Source organism: Cervus elaphus, chromosome 19, assembly GCF_910594005.1.
Source record: "Cervus elaphus chromosome 19, mCerEla1.1, whole genome shotgun sequence".
Classification (NCBI taxonomy): domain Eukaryota; kingdom Metazoa; phylum Chordata; class Mammalia; order Artiodactyla; family Cervidae; genus Cervus; species Cervus elaphus.
In genome coordinates this window covers 22,886,594-22,904,273 of record NC_057833.1, presented here as the reverse complement: position 1 = coordinate 22,904,273, position 17,680 = coordinate 22,886,594, and the positions used below count along the sequence as shown (strand labels likewise).

The 17,680-nt window shown below is 40.3% G+C and overlaps 1 protein-coding gene and 1 non-coding gene across 2 annotated transcripts; both read right to left on the bottom strand.

Moving 5' to 3' along the window:
* Positions 1 to 2,138: 2,138 nt before the first annotated feature.
* Positions 2,139 to 17,296, bottom strand: SAMD7 (sterile alpha motif domain containing 7). Its single transcript, XM_043874310.1, has 7 exons — positions 17,211 to 17,296; positions 15,836 to 15,960; positions 11,860 to 11,938; positions 9,970 to 10,598; positions 8,786 to 8,907; positions 6,088 to 6,198; positions 2,139 to 2,333 (listed from the first exon to the last, which is right to left on the bottom strand). Exons 1-7 carry the CDS (start codon positions 17,294 to 17,296, stop codon positions 2,139 to 2,141), a joined length of 1,347 nt encoding a protein of 448 aa, XP_043730245.1.
* On the bottom strand, positions 14,660 to 14,766 carry LOC122676182. Its single transcript, XR_006335467.1, has one exon. It is a non-coding gene; the product is annotated as a U6 spliceosomal RNA (small nuclear RNA).
* Positions 17,297 to 17,680: the final 384 nt, after the last annotated feature.

Below are 17,680 nucleotides of genomic sequence, written 5' to 3'. Positions count from 1 at the left end.
CCACGAGACTGCCATCAAGCTGTGGGCAGGAGCTGGATAGTCATCTCAAGGTTTGACATGGGGAAAAGCCACCTTCAAGTTCCCCCATGGGGCTGTTTTTCATGCCTCAGAAGATCCATTTCCAAGTTCAGTCACACTGGCCTCTCCACAGACAGCCCAGAGACATAGAGAAGATGGTTGCCTCCAGAGTGAGCAATCCAGAGAGCAAGAGAGAATACCTGAGACAGAGGCCACAGAGTGACACCCCTTCACATCTTCCATATTCTACCCCTTAGAAAGGAGTCCTATGTGCAGCCCAAAGGGGAGGGGATCACACAAGGTATGAATACCAGGAAACAGCGGTCAGGGGTGGCCATCTTAGAGGCTGCCTACTTCAGTTTGTTTATTTTAAATATAAATTCTAAAAACAGAAACTACGTTCTCATAGTTAAAAATTTTAAATATACCAGAGGGTATGTAGTAAGACGTCCCCCTCCCCTCCCTGTCACTCAGTCCCCTCATTGAGCAAACACTTATCAGTTTCCTGTGGCTCTTCTCACAGGCTTTCTGTTAAATGGGAAGTTGAAAGAGTGGGGCTCCATGGGTATGGACAGAAGCCGCCGTCATCGCCTCTCCTCCGTCTTGCCAGTTCAGTCCTGCTTTGCGGAGATAACTCTCCCCCACCTCTTGGGTGCACTGTGAGGTGGTTACTATGCCTTTTCGTCTCCCTATCAGATAATAAGCAGTCCTCCAGATACTTTTAGTCATAACATGGCTTCGTATCAGAAGGAAATGTTGAATGGCAGTTGAACTGACTGAACTTTAAAGTTCAAGCGTCTGCCCTGTCCTCTCTCTGGCCTCCTTCAGGCTGGATGCCTGCCATGAGGAAAGGTGGGAGTCTGTGGTCAGCTCCTCTGTTTCTCTATTTTGTACTTCTACACCTGCTCTTCTGCCTCCTTCTGGCTCCATTGGGTTGCCTTTGTCTCTCTCTGGGTTAGGGGATGGGAAACCAATAAAGGAGCTTTTTTTTTTTTCAGAGTCAGTTTTTCTGGCTGTTGCACAGATTTCCTTCTGGAAACACTCAACTGTAGCTTTCCTGATGTTTCCAAAGTCTCTCCTTCCTTTCGAAAGCAGCCTCCTGTCAGTGAGTCTCACTGGAGAGTGTTGCTGCAGGACATGTTAACTATGCAGCAGAACGTTTACACGTGTCCAGATTCTGATGCTTGCTATGAGGTAACTTGATAGATTTTAGTATTTCCTTTTAATTTTTAAATTTTGGTTGTTAGATTTTGTTGATTGAACACAAAGATGATGACCGGAAGCTTCACTCTAAGTAACAGGAATGAATTGTTGACTGATAGCTGGTAATTGAGTAGTGCTTTAGAGTTTGAGCACTTTCATATCTATGTTTCTGTCTTCTTTGTTCTTTGCCACACATTTATTTAGTGGGTTAATTCTCAGCTGGAAAACTCCAACTTGTACGTCAAGTACAAGCCTCTCTTCCATAGTTTTGGTGGTCACCAAAAACGAATTCATCATAGTCAGGCTTTCCTCGTAGCTCAGATGGTAAAGAATCTGCCTGCAGTGCAGGAGACCTGGGTTCGATCCCTGGGTTGGGAAGATCCCCTGGAGAAGGAAATGGCAACCCACTCCAGTATCCCTGCTTGGAAAATCCCGTGGACAGAGGAACTTGGTGGGCTGCAGTCCATGCAAAGAGTTTGGCACGACTGAGCGACTAACACACACCAGCTACTTTGTGCTGAGGGCTTCCCAGGTGGGTGGTGCTAGTGATAAAGAACCCACCTGCCAATACAAGAGACATGAGATGTGGGTTCAATCCTTGGGTCAGGAAGATTCCCTGGAGGAGGGCATGGCAACCCACTCCAGTATTCCTGCCTGGAGAATCCCCATGGACCAAGGAGCTTGGTGGACTACAGGTCACAAAGAGTTTAAAGCGATTTAGCATGCACACATGAAAACACTTTGAAGCTGAGGTCACTCCTTGAAGCCTGAGCAAGGACCCCTCTGGGATAGCTCAGGTGGACAGGCTTTCTCTCTCTCTCAGCCTCCATCTGGTCCTGGAAAACTCTTACACACCTTTCAGAATATCCTAGAGTGTTTTGAGAAACAATTAAGACTATTCTTGCTCCAGGAGGGTTTTAATTTCTCATATTATCTCGCTCAGTTCCTTTAGGAACGATCATATCCTGGGAACAAGGCATGTCCAATGTATCACTCCAGGAGTTAAAATCCAAAAGTGGGTTTGTATCTGTTGGTTGATCGAATGCTTGTTTCGTGTGGGTAGGAAGTGAAAGACTTTTCTTGTAGAACATACTTTCCACATGCTGAGATACCTTTGAAGACAAAATATAGTAATTAAATCTATGAATCCTTTCAATAACACAGCATATTCTTCAAAGATACAGGTGGCAGGGAGGCTGAGGTAATTCCAGGCATAGGGCATCTACACAATTGTGGAGGACACAATTCTAGGATGTGGTGGGCTTTTTATTCCAGAATTATAGTGTTTGCGATGTAAAACTGGGTATAGAGATGGTTGGAACTTACCAGTTCCTGTTCTTGGTCCTGCTGTGGTTCATCAACGCACATGATTATTTCACTCAGCATTCCCCCAGCTTTCCCTTTACCAAGGACCCCACAAGAGTTCCCACAGACACCGGACTCCACCATCACAGCACCCAGCCCATCCTTCTCTGGCTGAGGCTGAAACTGTTTAGAACCTCAGCACACAGCTGGCCTCCAGTGGGCTTTGTTTTGAGACATAAATAAGGTGGCTCTGGGACTCGGTACATACTCAGTTGCTCAGCTGTGTCTGACTCTTTTGATACCCCATGGACTGAAGCCAGCCAGACTCTTCCGTCCATGGGATTCTTTAGGCAAGACTATCAGAGTGGGCTGCCATTTCCTTCTCCAGGGGATCTTCCTGACCCAGGGATCAAACCCAATTCTCCTGTATTTGCAGGCAGATATTTTATCACCAAGTCACCAGGGAAGCCCGGGTGACTTGGGGGCCAGTACTAACCCGTGTGCTTGTGCACAAACCTGACCCTGAGGGGGACCCAGGAGATTTCTGTATTGTTCACATTGCTGTAGCTCAAACACCAAGCTCCCTCCATTCTAATAATATCTGAGTTCTCAAATTCCAGTGTTTTCTTCTCCTACCCCCCTCCTTTTGTGCCCAGTCCAGGTCTATCTCCTAGGTTTCTGTTCTGAAGTGTGGGTTTCCTCCTTCGTAGCAGTTCTTGCTGTAATGGAATTTTGCCCTTGATTCCCATTTTGGAGATGGAGATGCACTCCTGCTTGCTCACCTTCTGGGACTTTCAGATGTTGCTCAGAACCTTTCACTTTTCCTGCTTCAGTTGGACCCCTGGGCAATCCCAATCCCAAGGACTCTGTGACTGTTCTATTTGGTTGAACATCTGGCATCAGTGGGATCTCCCCCCAACCCTTTCCCCTTTCCCCACAGCTTCTGTGGAAGCCTTGCCTTGTTATGCTGACAGATGGAGCCTGGGATATAATAGCTCAGTTGGCCGGCATGGAGGCATTTACATATATCAGGAGCAGAAGAAATGACTACAGCCTCATGAAAATGATATAGAGGGGTAATGTTAATAGCAAGTGAGGAGAAGATTAAGAATGACTTGCAGTTGGCCACATTATAAAGACAAAAAAAAAAAAAAAAACCCACAACAAAAACAAAACAAAAACACAACCAAAGTGATAAATCAAAGCAAAGAAAATCTGATTTGAGGAAAAAGAACCATGCAGTATTATTGTAAGTATTCCAAGAGATATAGTATCCTCATTAAAGAAAAACAAATCATTTAAAAGTGAATATCATATTGTACCAATGTTAATTTCTTAGCTTTGACAAATGTGCTCTCCCAGTTAACACTGGGAAAAACTAGATGAACTCTCTGCACTCTATTAGTAACTTTTCTGTATCTAAAGTTATTCCAGAATAAGAAGTTGAAAAAAAACACCACCAATGGAAACCTTGAAGTATTTGCATTAGAAATAAAGAACTTCTTTACTCTAAAAAGTTTAGATAAATAAAAATGGTTTTTGAAGGACATTTTAGAAACTCAGTACCTGGCCTGAATATATTGTAAATAGGTAGAGTACTATATAAATTCTGAAAGAATTAGTTGAGGCTTCTTGGTTTCGATTTTAGGAAGCTCATTCTTTCAACAAATAATTATTGACCTATTATGGGTTTTGCACATTCTGAGATTATTCAGTCAACAAAACAGATAAAGATCCCTGCTCTAATTGAGCTTACATTCTAGTGGGGTCAGAGAGAAATCAAAAATAAATATAAAGGTAATAAATGAGTAAACTATATTGTGTGATTGAAGGTAATAGGTGCTATGGGGGAAAAGAGAAGAGCAGAAAAAGGGATGGCAGGAGGATGTATGGGGATTGGGCTGTGTGCAATTTTAAGTAGCATGAACCACACAAACCTCATTGAGATGGGAGAGTGGAGCAAAGATGAAGGGAGCAAAGCATGAGGATGTCTGGGGGGTGAGGGGAGCACCACAGCCAGAGAGAGATGTGCTAAGGTGGAGCCTGCCTAGATGTTCAAACAGCATCCAGAGGTGAATGGGCAAAAGCAGTAACTGATGGAGAGAGATGTCAAGATGAGGTCAGGAAGACAAGGGTGGTGACGGGTGGGGAGGAGCGCAAATAATATATGACTTTGAAAGAGATGGGAAGCTACTGCAGATTTTGAGCAGAAGAGTGACATGATCTGTCATGTATTAGAAGAATCATTCTTTACCATTGTGTGAATAGTCTCTGGGTAGGCAGGGGCAGAGCAGGAAGAAGAGTTAGAAGGCTAATTCAGTGATCCAATGAGAGACAGTGTTGCCTTAGACGAGAATGAAGCAGTGGAGGTAGTGATGAGAAGGGATGCTATGGCTTATTTCAGCTCTTGAGACCAACTGTTAAACTTATAAGAAGTTTGCAAGCAAATTATTAAAAATACCATAATTACACATTTATTGGCTGTTCTGGGTCTTTGTGGCTGCTCTCTAGTTGCGGTGCACAGGCTTCTCATTGCGATGGTTTCTCCTACTGTGGAGCATGGGCTCTAGGCCCACAGGCTTCAATAGTTGCAGCCTAAGGGCTCAGAAGTTGTGGTTCTTGGGCTGTAGAGCACAAGCTCAATAGTTGTGGCCTAGTTTCTTCACAGCATGTAGGATCTTCCAGGATCAGGGATCAAACCCATGTTTCCTGCATCGGCAGGTGAATTCTTTACCTCTGAGCCACTGGGGAAGCCCTAAAAATGCCATTATTAAAAACTAAATGATATAAAGTTACAATTAGATATATTATATAGAAAGCTAAAGTATTAATATTAAATAGGCTTCCTAGGGGGCTCAGTGGTAAAGAATCTGCCTGTAAAGCAGGAGACGTGGTTTCAGTCCCTAGGTTGGGAAGATTCCCTGGAGAAGGAAATGGCAACCCACTGCAGTAATATTGCCTGAGAAATCTCATGGATAGAGGATCCTGGCAGACTACATTACAGTCCTTGGGGTCGCACCCAAAGACTCAGACATGATTTAGCAACTAAAGAACAACAAAATAGTAAATGCTCCAAACTTATCACTTAATTATTTTATCTACTTATTTTACTACAATTGTTTATTATCATCACTGCTTTTGAGGTTGTTTACACCTGTGCTATCTACATGGTGAAGGGAGTCTAAAATAGGGTGCTATTGTGCATCTCTTCCCAATCCTGTATTCAATTGCATTTGGAGTTTGTCAGCCATGGTGGGAGTATTTTACACTACAGAAATGGACAAATACTGTGAATCAGGGTTCCTTTTTAAAGAGAGCAGGTCGTTAAACACTGACCAATACACCATTGTTTGGTGCCTTCCCAGCTGAACCTAGGGACATGTATTATTCCCTGTCCAATGTTTTCAGGTTCCCTTATTCTATCATGCCCAAACCCATAGAGGGCAAAAGTTTAGTAAAGAGGTTAGACAGGTATTGTTAATATTACCACCAAAGAAAGTAACATATTTCTCTTAAGCTTCATAACATTAATGCACGTTTAGTTATGAAAAATCACCCTACCTGTGACTGAATCTTCAGTGCTGGTCCCAACTTTAATCCCATAGCACTTCGAAGATGTTCCTCTGTGAGTAATGGCAAAGTCTCTCCATCAATTGCATGATCTTTAAATACCTTATTAAACATAAAAGATGTCAACTTTGTTTAAATGTCTTTTTTAAAAAAAATCTTGTTTCACATATAGATTTTCAGCTTTGGAAGAAACATTAGGACTGCTTAAGGGTGACACAAAAATTGTAACGTTTCTTATTTTCAGTTACTCTCTTTTCTGTGCTTCAATGGCGTGTTGTTTGTGTTCTTTAACAACCCTTGGAGTACACTGCAGTTCTCTCTATGAAAGTGAAAAGTGAGAAAGTGTTAGTGACTCAGTCGTGTCTGACTCCTTGTGACCCCATGGACGGTAGTCCACCAGGCTCCTCTGTCTGCGGGATTTCCCAGGCAAGAATATGGGAGTGGGTTGTCATTTTCTTCTCCAGGGGATCTTTCTGACCCAGGAATCGAACCTGGGTCTCCTGCATTGCATGCAGATTCTTTACTGTATAAGCCACCCAATTCTCTCAATGTAGAACTCAATTTCAACACGGAATAGTTTTTATTTGCGGGCAGGCCTATGTTTTGCTCACTGATGTATCTGTAATGCAGTGCCTGGTACAAAACAGATGTGCAATCGTCTTTGCTGGACAAATCAATGAATGAACAAATAGTCTGAGTGAAGGGATATGGGTAAAAACCATTTCAGGCAAATTTCAAACTCTCACATTTACACAGTGCCTCTGTGCCCTGCCTTAGATGAGCAGTGAAGCGAGGAGAGGAAAACGCAGGTGAGAGCTGCTGATAACACCAGCCATTGCTGGGAGGGGAACTGACTTAGTGAGGAAACAAGAGCAGGACTTGATCCTAAACACATTTGAGAAACACCTAGAAATAATTGTGCCACTCCTAGGGGTGGGGAAGGAAGCTCTGGCATCCTGTTGGTAAGAGATAATGAGTCAGTAAAGTTTGGGGTCTTTGAGTTTATGTGGCTTCTTGGTACCCACAAGGAGACATTTGGGATTATAAAGTATGAAATGCATGTAATATTATTTATTACAAGAGTGGTTATTATAAACTGGATTTTTATGACTGTGAATCACTTACTGATTAAAAATAGCGAGTTCAAACAGATTCAGTCCATCAGAAGTCAGCAATGTAACATTCATTCTACATGGGATTTCATGTTTCCGGCTATCAGAATTTTGTAACTCCATTGTACCAGTGGTTGATGTGGCACTTGATAAATGGCACAGATAAATTTTAAAAGTGACTTACTTACAGTTAATGACTAGTAATAAAATAATAAGGTTATACTCCTTGAGTAGGAAAAAATAGAACAAACATTTTTAGCAGGTATGCAAAAACATAAAGTAAGTGACTTGAAGAATAAAACTTGCTTCATAAGTAACTTGAGATTCTGCTTTCTCTAGAAGCCTCAGATATAATGATGAAATTAGAATATATTGAGTACTTACAAGATGCCAGGCACTCATTAATACAATGGTCCTTTGAGAAAGTATTATACTATTATCCCCATTTACAGATAAAAAACTGAGACACCAAGGAGAGAGGCAACTTGTCCTAGGTCACATGTCCAGAGAGTGGAAAAGCCGGGATTTGATCTTGTACTTTCATAAGCCATACTCTTAATTACTACTCTGTGACTTTTCCATTGGTCCCATGAAAAGAACAAAGGGAGAAAGAAAGAGGAAAGAAAAGAAAAGAAGAATTTAACAGCATTACACTGAAGGAAAATATCACAAAATAAGATCTGAAAACAATTATCTCTAACATCAATTAATTATGATGTAGTTAAATCATAATGTCCTTTTCTTGCTTTCTTTTCCTTTAATATATAAACCAAAGCTAAAGATGTCAGATTTAGTTGGTACATTGTTGCTTGGAATTGTGTTATTAAAATCACTTGAAAAAGTAAACTATATACTTGAAAATGTGACATTGACATAAACCTCAAAAACTTGCCAACCCACTATTTTTATCTCTGGTTTTCCCATTTTTATCACTGATAAGTGACACTGGTTTTACTTTCCGACTATCCTAGCAGTTCATTATAATTTAAAAAATAGTATTTATCTATCAGATTGAATTATATGTGCAGGCATTTTAACACATTGCCCTAGCACAAAAAAGGAATTTTAAAATAGTTTCCTACTTTTCAAATGTATTTCCTTCTTGTCCTTTTTAGAATAAAGTACATATTTCTGTCATTATGACTAGTAGCCTAAAACTTCTGATACAGAAGTACATGCCTCCAAAATGTTTGCTAAATGGATGAACAGGGAATATAGTAGATAGCTCTCATTCTTCTAGGATGTTTGACCTTTGAACCTCCTAATTTTGGGAGAATCCCTACATCTCAGAGGAGATGAAACTAAATGAGGAGATGAGGAGACTGAAACTAAAGTCAGACACTGGCTTTCCTAGCTTCCCCTGAAGCTGGGGCGTGGGCACATGACTCAAGCTCCATCAACCGGAGGCTTCTGTTCCAGGGGAGCCAATGACATAAAAATGAAGAGATTATTAGGAATGCTCTTTGGGGTCAAAATCAAGTTAGACAGAACTCGTTACGAAGGAAGTGTATTTCAAAATGTCTTATTTTTTTAAAACGTCACTTTACTTAAAAAAAAATATTTAAATGTTATGTCACCTGAGCATAGTCTGAACAACCCGGAAGACCACTAATGAAGTTGTACACATCATTCACGGTCCATTTCTGAATATCTTCATTCAAAGATAGATTTTCCTTGATTGTAAGCAGTACGTGTGTTCCTTTAAAATGGAAAGGAAGTTATTTTGTGGGAAAGGGTGAAGCTAAGAGTACAGTTTTATATGTAGTTATATTAATTACCTCATATTCTACTACCACAGAGCAACTCCTTGATGTAGATCTGTATGTAACTCCCTTAAAAGCTATTGAGTTATGGAGAGATGATTTCTAAAGAAGCTTAGCTGTCTCCTTTCTTTTCTTCCTCTAAAGGATCTTTAATGATTGCCTTATCATAAATAAAAACAAAGTTCCAGCTTCTCTCAGATTTCAATAGAAATACCTTGTGGATTGCATTCTCCAGATTAACACCATGTTCTATGATGTTACATGATTTATGATGCTCTCTAAGCCATATAACAATTTAGCTCCATCTTCATCAAAATGGCAAATTAATATTTTGTCAGGGAAACAGCTGGTGTGGTGGCTAAATTACACATACCCCGATCCCTGTGTTTTAAAATATTTTTATCTAAAGAAATTCCAGTTGTTTTTTTTTTAATCTAAAAAAGTTCTAGAAAACTATTCAGTGTGTTTGGCAGGGGATAGTGTGTTAATACTTTTAGGTTAAACTGTATCATAATAATAATGAAAGAGATTGAAAGAGATATAACAATAATATAACAATATATACTGTTATATGTATATATTGAGAATATATGTTATATTGAGAATATAACAATAATTGAAAGTGGTTCTGTTTGTCTATTTTTTCTATTACTACACTTAAATACAGAGGAGATTGAATCATACTTCTAAGAAAGAAGCCCCTCTAATTTGTGCTGAAGAGACTAAATTAGATTAAAATTTTAATTAAAAATTCTGGTAGGTTTTCCCATCCTTCCTCATACCTTTCTAGACTTCACTGAAAATTCTCTATATAGTAATATATAAAAAGAGGTACATTTCACTGTTATGGCTGATTGGAACTAATGTAAAAAGTTCTTCAAGAGCGGGTAATCCTAAGTAGGATGGATAAAAGCAACACAATGCTTACAGATCACTGTGTAATAATTTCACGGGCCTAACAACCTGTGGTTCCTGAGGATTGGCCCCTGGACCCCTACCTGGCTGAGTTGATCGATGAGCTGGGGGGTACACCCCATTCTTTTCTCCACAGGCTGCCAAACCATGCTCTGAGGCCTTCTCCTTCCCGTCGTCCCAAGCCTTTTCTTCCAGGGGGGTTCCCTGAGCTCCCCAAGGCTTTCTGTGGCTGGGCTCCAGCTCTCCACAGGTGTCAGCAAGAGCTGTGGTTGGCTTTTCACTGGTTTCACCCAATGTGTGGTTGTCCACAGCCTCCATTTCTGGGTCTTTTGTATACTCATTCTCTTCATAGAGAACTGCATGGGTTTGGCCTAGGGGCTTTTCTTCTACTTGACGTTTAGAACTCTCAGGGTCACTGTCTAGAACTTTCCGACTCCCGGTACCCCTCCTGAGACGACGACATTTCTGCCCCCAGTTCTCCGTAAAGCGTGGACCAGTCGCCACTATCATGGGGTTTCCCGGAAGGTTTCTCAGGGTGCTTCTGTGAACGTGCAGGTCACTGGCTGGGAGCATGCCCCTGCCATGGAAGGTGGCTGGGCCCACAGGGATACTGGAGCCATAAATGAATGGGATCCCTAGGCCTGCTAGTCCCTTAGAATTAACTTTTTCTATTCTCCTTTGCTGGTAAATGGCATGCATTTCCATTTCCATCCTAAAAACAAAACAAAATATTTTATAAACCCAAGAAGACCATTAGAAAAATACTTTCAATGGCCCTCTGCCTTCCCTAATGTAGCACCTCTGCTTTTCCTGTAAGTCTTTAGGCCATTTATCTGAAGTTTGTTGGGCATAAACGCAAATCTCCCAGAAAGCCACTGGAAGGAGAGTTCAGAGTAAGATCGGAGGATGAAGGGTTTGGCTAAGTCTCACAGTGGAAGTCCAAGGCCAGTCTTTAGAACAGTATCTCTACTGGATAAGGCAATTTTAGCAGGTATGGGAAGAACACAACACAGAATAGTTTCTTGCCAGAGATTAATCCTCAAAGAAACTAAAGTCCTGGGAAGAAGATTTTAAACATTGCACTACAATTTTAGTGAGACTGAAGAAGTGCAGTAGGTCTCAACTGTTAAAATTAATGACTTGGTAAGGGTAGGGGAAGGGAGGAGGAGTGGAGGGCTTGTTGGTATTTTTGCTTATTTTACTTTGCTTATTGGTCATCACCTGAACCCCTTAGTGTCCACTGATGAGAAAGTTGACTCTGATGCCTTTTCTCACCCACAGCCATACCCTGGTCATTATTACTGTCTTCTCATGATTGCTAAAGGCTGCTTTTAGGCTAACAAGGGGCTGTCTGGGCTCTGATGGCATAGTTTGAAGTGGGGTTGGCAAGCTTGACTCCTAGACTCCTATCTTTGGGCAGAATTGAAGTCATTTAAGACAGAATTGCCAAAATGAATTTCAAAAGAATCATAGGTAGGTGTTTAATTATGAGACATTGACTGACTATTATGATCTATGAACTTAGCTTCACTGTGTAATTTCTAATCTTGCTTTTATCCTTAACCAACCTGTGTACATGTTTGTATATGTCTCTTTTTGTAGTATTCCTGAAATACTTTTTGAAAGTAATCAGAATGTCTGTGTATATGTATATAATCAGTGAATACACATATACAAATCCCCGGAGAAGGAAATGGCAACCCACACCAGTATTCTTGCTTGGAAAATCCCATGGACAGAGAAGCTTGGCAGGCTATAGCCCGTGGAGTCACAAAGAGTCAGACACAACTGAGCGCCTAAACAACAAAGACATATACACAAATGTAACAACATATACAAAAACAACAATATACATACATAATAAATGAATGAATATATATAAAAGTATATAAATAACATATATATATTTATATTAAATGAATACACAGACAAGTGAATGAATAGAAAATAATTAAAACAAATTGTTACATTACCTGGCAGTATGCTGCCTTTGAATCATTTCATTCCTTCTAGCCATTGCTTTTATGGATTCAGGTGGCAAAATGCCCCAACCTTAAACAAGAAAACCACCATCTCACCCCATGAACAAATTAACAATATCCACTTGAAGATAATAAAAAGAAAATATAATGATTTAAAACAGTATCTGCAAAAAACCACCAACGGAGCACAATGTTGGAAACGATGTCAATTCATGACTGTCAGCATCTTAGAGTCACTTTGGTGATTGCATGATAACACTAAATAATTTTGGGGGGAGGGGATGTACTGTATGGCTTGCAGGATCTTATTTCCATGATACTGAACCAGGGGTCCTGCAATGAAAGCGCTGTGTCCTAATCACTGGACTGCCAGGAAATCCCCCAGATAATTTTTTCCTTTAAGTATGGGTCTCATAACTGGCAATGTTTTCCTACCATACTTCAAAAGGAAAAAGATGAAATTAACTGTGGATCTCTTGACTACTTGCTTTTGAAATAAAAATTGATGACTGTTTTGTGTTTTTGGGGGGGCGCAAGAAGAATTAGTTGACCTTAAAAAAAAAGTAACTAAGTTCTTCCTGATGTACTGAAATCCCTGGAAATAAATACAGTGATTTAAGGGGATAAAATACAAGGTTCTCTATGTTGACTTTTTGGTGCAGCTGAGGCAAATACTTTTTACAAAACAATTTCAATGGAGTTGAACAGCAATTACATTCTTTGTGTCAACCTTTCAAAATGTCTTGAAATAATGTCAGCATCATCAGAATTCAAGGCTCTATTCTTGCCTGGTAAATTCATGCTTATACTGATCTTTTTTTCTCTCTCTGGATTCCTAACACATTTACAGTCTATGCTGGTGCTTCTCAAATCATCCATGGTGAAGGATTATTTTTTTCTTTTAAAATTTCCAACCCATCATGGACTCTTTAAAAATACATAAATGATGTTTTAGGAAATTGAAATGAAAACAAGAATGAACACCAGCACAACTTGAAACGATCAGATTAATAGACATAAAATTACTCTGTCAAATGGCTGTAAAAGTTTCTAAACCTTTCTGTTTATGTATTTATTGTTGAAACACTTCTCAGACCAGCATAGGTCCTACAGACCACACTCTAACAATAACAGACACACAAATGACCCTGATTATACATAGTTTTGTTCAATGATAGTTTTTCATGTATAAATCTGTTTTCCCCAACAACAGGGTTAGTATCATGAAGCCTAGAACAGATTTTATACTTGCCTTGCTCCAAGCTAGCAGAGCTCATTAAACTCCTGTTAATAACAACCTACCTTGAAGTACACCATACTCTATCTATTTTTATGAGATTCTTTCTCAGTTGTAAAATTCAGAGGGTAGATGACGTAAACTCTAAAGGTTCTTCTGACTCTAAAACTCTATGTTTTTGTAGTTCAGTGGTTTCAAGATATGCTCCTTGAGATAGCAGGCAAGCATGAAACTGCCAACCCATGGGCTAATCCCCAAGGATGCAGAGAACGTCCGCGTAAAAAGACCAGCGCAGAGGGCACAGTTCTCATTACCTAGATTTTAGCATTACCTAGATTTTAGCATCCTGTAAAATCTGGACTCATCAAATCTATTTCAAGTTTCTTTTTCTTTCTTAAATACTTGACATCAAATTTAGTGCTAGTCCAGTTGTGATAATACACTCTTTACCTAACATCCCAGTTTTTTAAATTGATCCGTCTCAATTCCTTTTTTCCTAACTTAACTTAGTAGCTCATTTTTTATAGGACCGAGGCCCTACCTTGCTCTTGCTTACTCTCTTACACATCAGCCGTGGGATGTGTAACCAACCCATCAGGGTGGGAGACTGACCTCTGTACCTGGGACAGGTTGTCAGCCTGCCTGTTCGTATCCAGCTATTAGCAGTTTCTGGATTTTTTTTTTTTTTTTTTTAGTTTCTGGATTTTTAACCACTAAAAAGCTCTCCCTGGACCAGCAATGCAACTATTTCACAGGTCTGCTTATCTGTTACCTGTAACTTTGGGCTATGTATTTACTGCGCTCTTGCTGCCAGAGGGGGCTACCATCCAGGTTCAGTTGCTGGGCCTGTCACACCCCAGTGGGTGCATCCAGTTTCCAATCTGGCCCTTGCTCAGATTCATCAAAGCAGATCCATGCACTGTGGTATGCAATATGCTCAAATCCAGGCAGGTCATCGTCTTCAATGGCCCTGACACCGATCATATTTCTTTTTGTCTCAGGCTTTTTACTCACATTATTCCTATCAAACGTTGTTGGAATTGGAGAACCGGGACAAACAGAAACTCACTGAATACAGTTTTGAGAAGATAAGATGCATCAGTTTGATCTTCAATGTTGTGAGGAAATTCTCATCTCTTATTCTCTCTGGAGCCCCACATTCATGTTTTTGTTGACACTACTCTGCTGAAATTGCTCCTACTGAGATAATTAATGACCTCTGCAAATCTACGTCTAATCATATATTCTTGGTCCTCATCTTACTTGATCTCTGAGCTGCATGCTTGACACAATTGCTTACTCTTTCCTTTTTTTTTTTTTCACAATTGTTACTTTTTTTTTCTTTCTTTTTTTTTTTTTATTAGTTGGAGGCTAATTACTTCACAACATTTCAGTGGATTTTGTCATACATTGACATGAATCAGCCATGGAGTTACATGTATTCCCCATCCCGATCCCCCCTCCCACCTCCCTCTCCACCCGATTCCTCTGGGTCTTCCCAGTGCACCAGGCCTGAGCACTTGTCTCATGCATCCCACCTGGGCTGGTGATCTGAAAAATATGGAACGCTTCACGAATTTGCGTGTCATCCTTGCACAGGGGCCATGCTAATCTTCTCTGTATCGTTCCAATTTTAGTATATGTGCTGCTGAAGCGAGCACTTACTCTTTCCTTAAAAGCACTTTCGTCCTTGGCTTCCAGGCCTCTATCCTCTTCTGGGTTTTCTCTCACTCCACTGGTTGCTCCTTCTATATCTCCTCTTCATCTTCTAGATCCTGTTGGTGTGTCCTAGGGGTCATCCTTTTAACTTCTAACTCATCCTTTTTAACTCACTTTATAAATGATCTCATCGAGTCTCATATATACTGATGATTTCCAAAGTTAAATCTCCAGGTCATCTCCAGATGTCCTCTCTGGACTGCAGCTGCCTTCTGGACATCTCCTACTGATTGTCAGGTAGTCATTTCAAATGCCTGTGCTATCTCTCCCACCCCCAAAACTCTTCCTTTCACCGTCTTCCTCAACTCAGTGAATAGCAACTCCCCCTTTCCCACTTCTCAGCCAAAATTTTTTATGTCTTCCTTAACACCGCTCCTCTTCTCACATCTCATATCTAAACTCTGAGCAAATCCTGTTGTTTCTACCTTCAAAGTATTTACAGAATCAAACCATTTCTTACTATTCCTACTGTAACCACTCAGGGCCAAGCCATCATCATCTTTTGACTATTCTAATAGCCCATCAACTCCCGTCAGTTTAACTACAGAACTTGAATCCTATCAAGTTTGTCCCTAACACAGTAGCCAGAGTGATCCTGGTAAAATGTAAGTCAGACCATGTCATTCCTTTGCTCAGACTCCTCAAGAGCTTTCCCTGTTCTCCCAAGTAGAAGGCAAGTTCTCACTGGCCTATCAGACCAAATATAAACTGCCCCAGGGCCTTTTACTCTCAGATCTCATCTCCTTATGACTTCATCAGTTCCTTGTAAGGTAAGACAGATATTAATTGCAGATTTTCGTGTTATTCATCAGTAAATTGATGGTTTGAGGAGTTAAGCAACTTACACAGTAGTGGAACCAAGATTTAAACCTAGGTAGTAATTATAGAAACTGTAAACATTATCACCATACAGTTTCGCCTCCAAAATTTAGCAATAAATTTCATGGCAAGCTTAATGCAGCAATTCAGTTCACAGTGGTTCCAGAGATGAGAGACATCAGTTTCTAATACCTGAGTAGACACGATTGGACAGCAAGTTTGGCATGTTGACATTTGATAGAGCAGAAGATCCATACTGGGAAGGAACACAAAACTGTCTTGGGTCAGCTGGTGCTACAGTAGGAGGCAATAAATCTCTAAGGAAAAAGATACAAAACAGATAAAATGAAAATGGATTTGTACAAAATTTCCATTGCATAGGCAGTGAGATTTTTGTTTAATTGCCATATGGGATTCTATCATTTCTTCCCCAAATGAAGTATGAAAGTCCTGCAATCTCTATTGGTTTAAGAAGAAATATGATAAGAAAAATGGGGAGGCAAGACTCTAGCAGGGAAGGACTGACCCACCTGACAACATAACAGAGAAAGCAGGAAAGTTTTAGGGATGTTAGGGGGAAAAATGATCTAATCAAATCAATACCAATGTTCGATTTTTCATGACTATATACTGTTCTTGACCATAACAGTCTTTCCTTATTTGATGAACACACTCGGGCTTGAGTTTTGCCGTCTGGAATCAGTCACTACCTGGATGGATGATTTACTTCTCCAAACTTCAGTGGTCTCTAGAAGTCCAACTTTATTGTTCATGCTCCATGAATAAGTATAATAATGAATTTTACTTTCTCCCCAGATTCCAGAATATATATTAAAAAGAAAAGAAGACAGGAAGGTGCCAGAATGTGCAATCAAAATACTGATAATTTCACTTTTATTGCAAAGAAAGAATTCTTCTATCACAGGAAACCTAGGATATCACATTGTTAGGGACTGAACTGTTTCCCCCTCTAAAATCCACATGTTAGAAGTCCTAATCACCCCCATGTGACTCTGTTTTGGAGATAGGACCTTTAAGGAGGTAATTAGAGTTAAATGAAGTCATAAGGGTGGAGCCCTTACCCAATAGGACTGGTGTCCTTATAAGAAAGAGAAGAGGCACCAGAAATGCTTGCACACAGAAAAAAAGGCATGTGGGGACACATTGAAAAGGCACCCGAGTCTGCAAGCTGAGGAGGGAAGCCTTGGGAGAAACCAAACCTGCCAGCACCTTGATCTAGGACTTTTAGCCTCTAGAACTGTGAGACATAAAATTAAGCCAGCCAGTCTGTGATACTTTGTTATGGGCAGCACTGGCATACTACCCATCCTCGTTTGCACCTATGCAATGCCTGTCACATGGCAGGTGCTCCTTAGCTATTTACTGAGAGAGGATGTCAAAGAGGTTTCAGAGGGGAACTTTGTTGAACATGTGGCCAGCAGACTTACTGCACCACAGTTCCTTAAGATAACATTAGACTATAAGACAACACTGCGGTTAAAGCATTTGGAAACTTAGTAACATCCATTTTCTCCTTAGACCAGAATATCATATTGGAGAGGAATACCTATCCACGCTTGGAGGTTCAAATGGTGAGGGAATCAGTGGAATTCTCTGCTGCCCTGATGCTGGCAGTAGAGGGTTCATGGCCATCATTGGATTTATCATCAATATCTCTCGCCACTGATGGAGTTCTAAAAAAAAAAAGATAGATATGTCAACATATACCTCCATTTTTTGGCAAACTGAATTCTTCTTGAAATGATGAACACCTTTTGTATTTTCCCAATACTTGGGAAGAGTAGCTACACCAAGCTTTCAGTTACACAAAAACCCCTCCATTGTAAGCACCCAGATTCAATTGTTGAACCCTGTGTGCCTTTGGAATTTGTTGGAGAGCCCACAGATAACACCACACCACATGACGACCAATAATAAAATTAAACCAGTTTTGCAAGATTCCAGAAATACCATTTTCTTTTATTACAATGCATTTTGATTTCTATACTTCCTGAGGCACAAATGCATGTATGCGCC

Bases quoted from the DNA above. Each gene is read 5' to 3' on its own strand.
- SAMD7 (XM_043874310.1), bottom strand. From the start codon at position 17,296: ATGGCCATGAACCCTCTACTGCCAGCATCAGGGCAGCAGAGAATTCCA. The intron at 11,939-15,835 runs GTATTAGAAACT...TTCTTGTTTAAG, and splicing joins GTCCAATCGTGTCTACTCAG to GTTGGGGCATTTTGCCACCT. The intron at 2,334-6,087 runs GTAGGGTGATTT...TTGTCTTCAAAG, and splicing joins CACTGAAGATTCAGTCACAG to GTATCTCAGCATGTGGAAAG.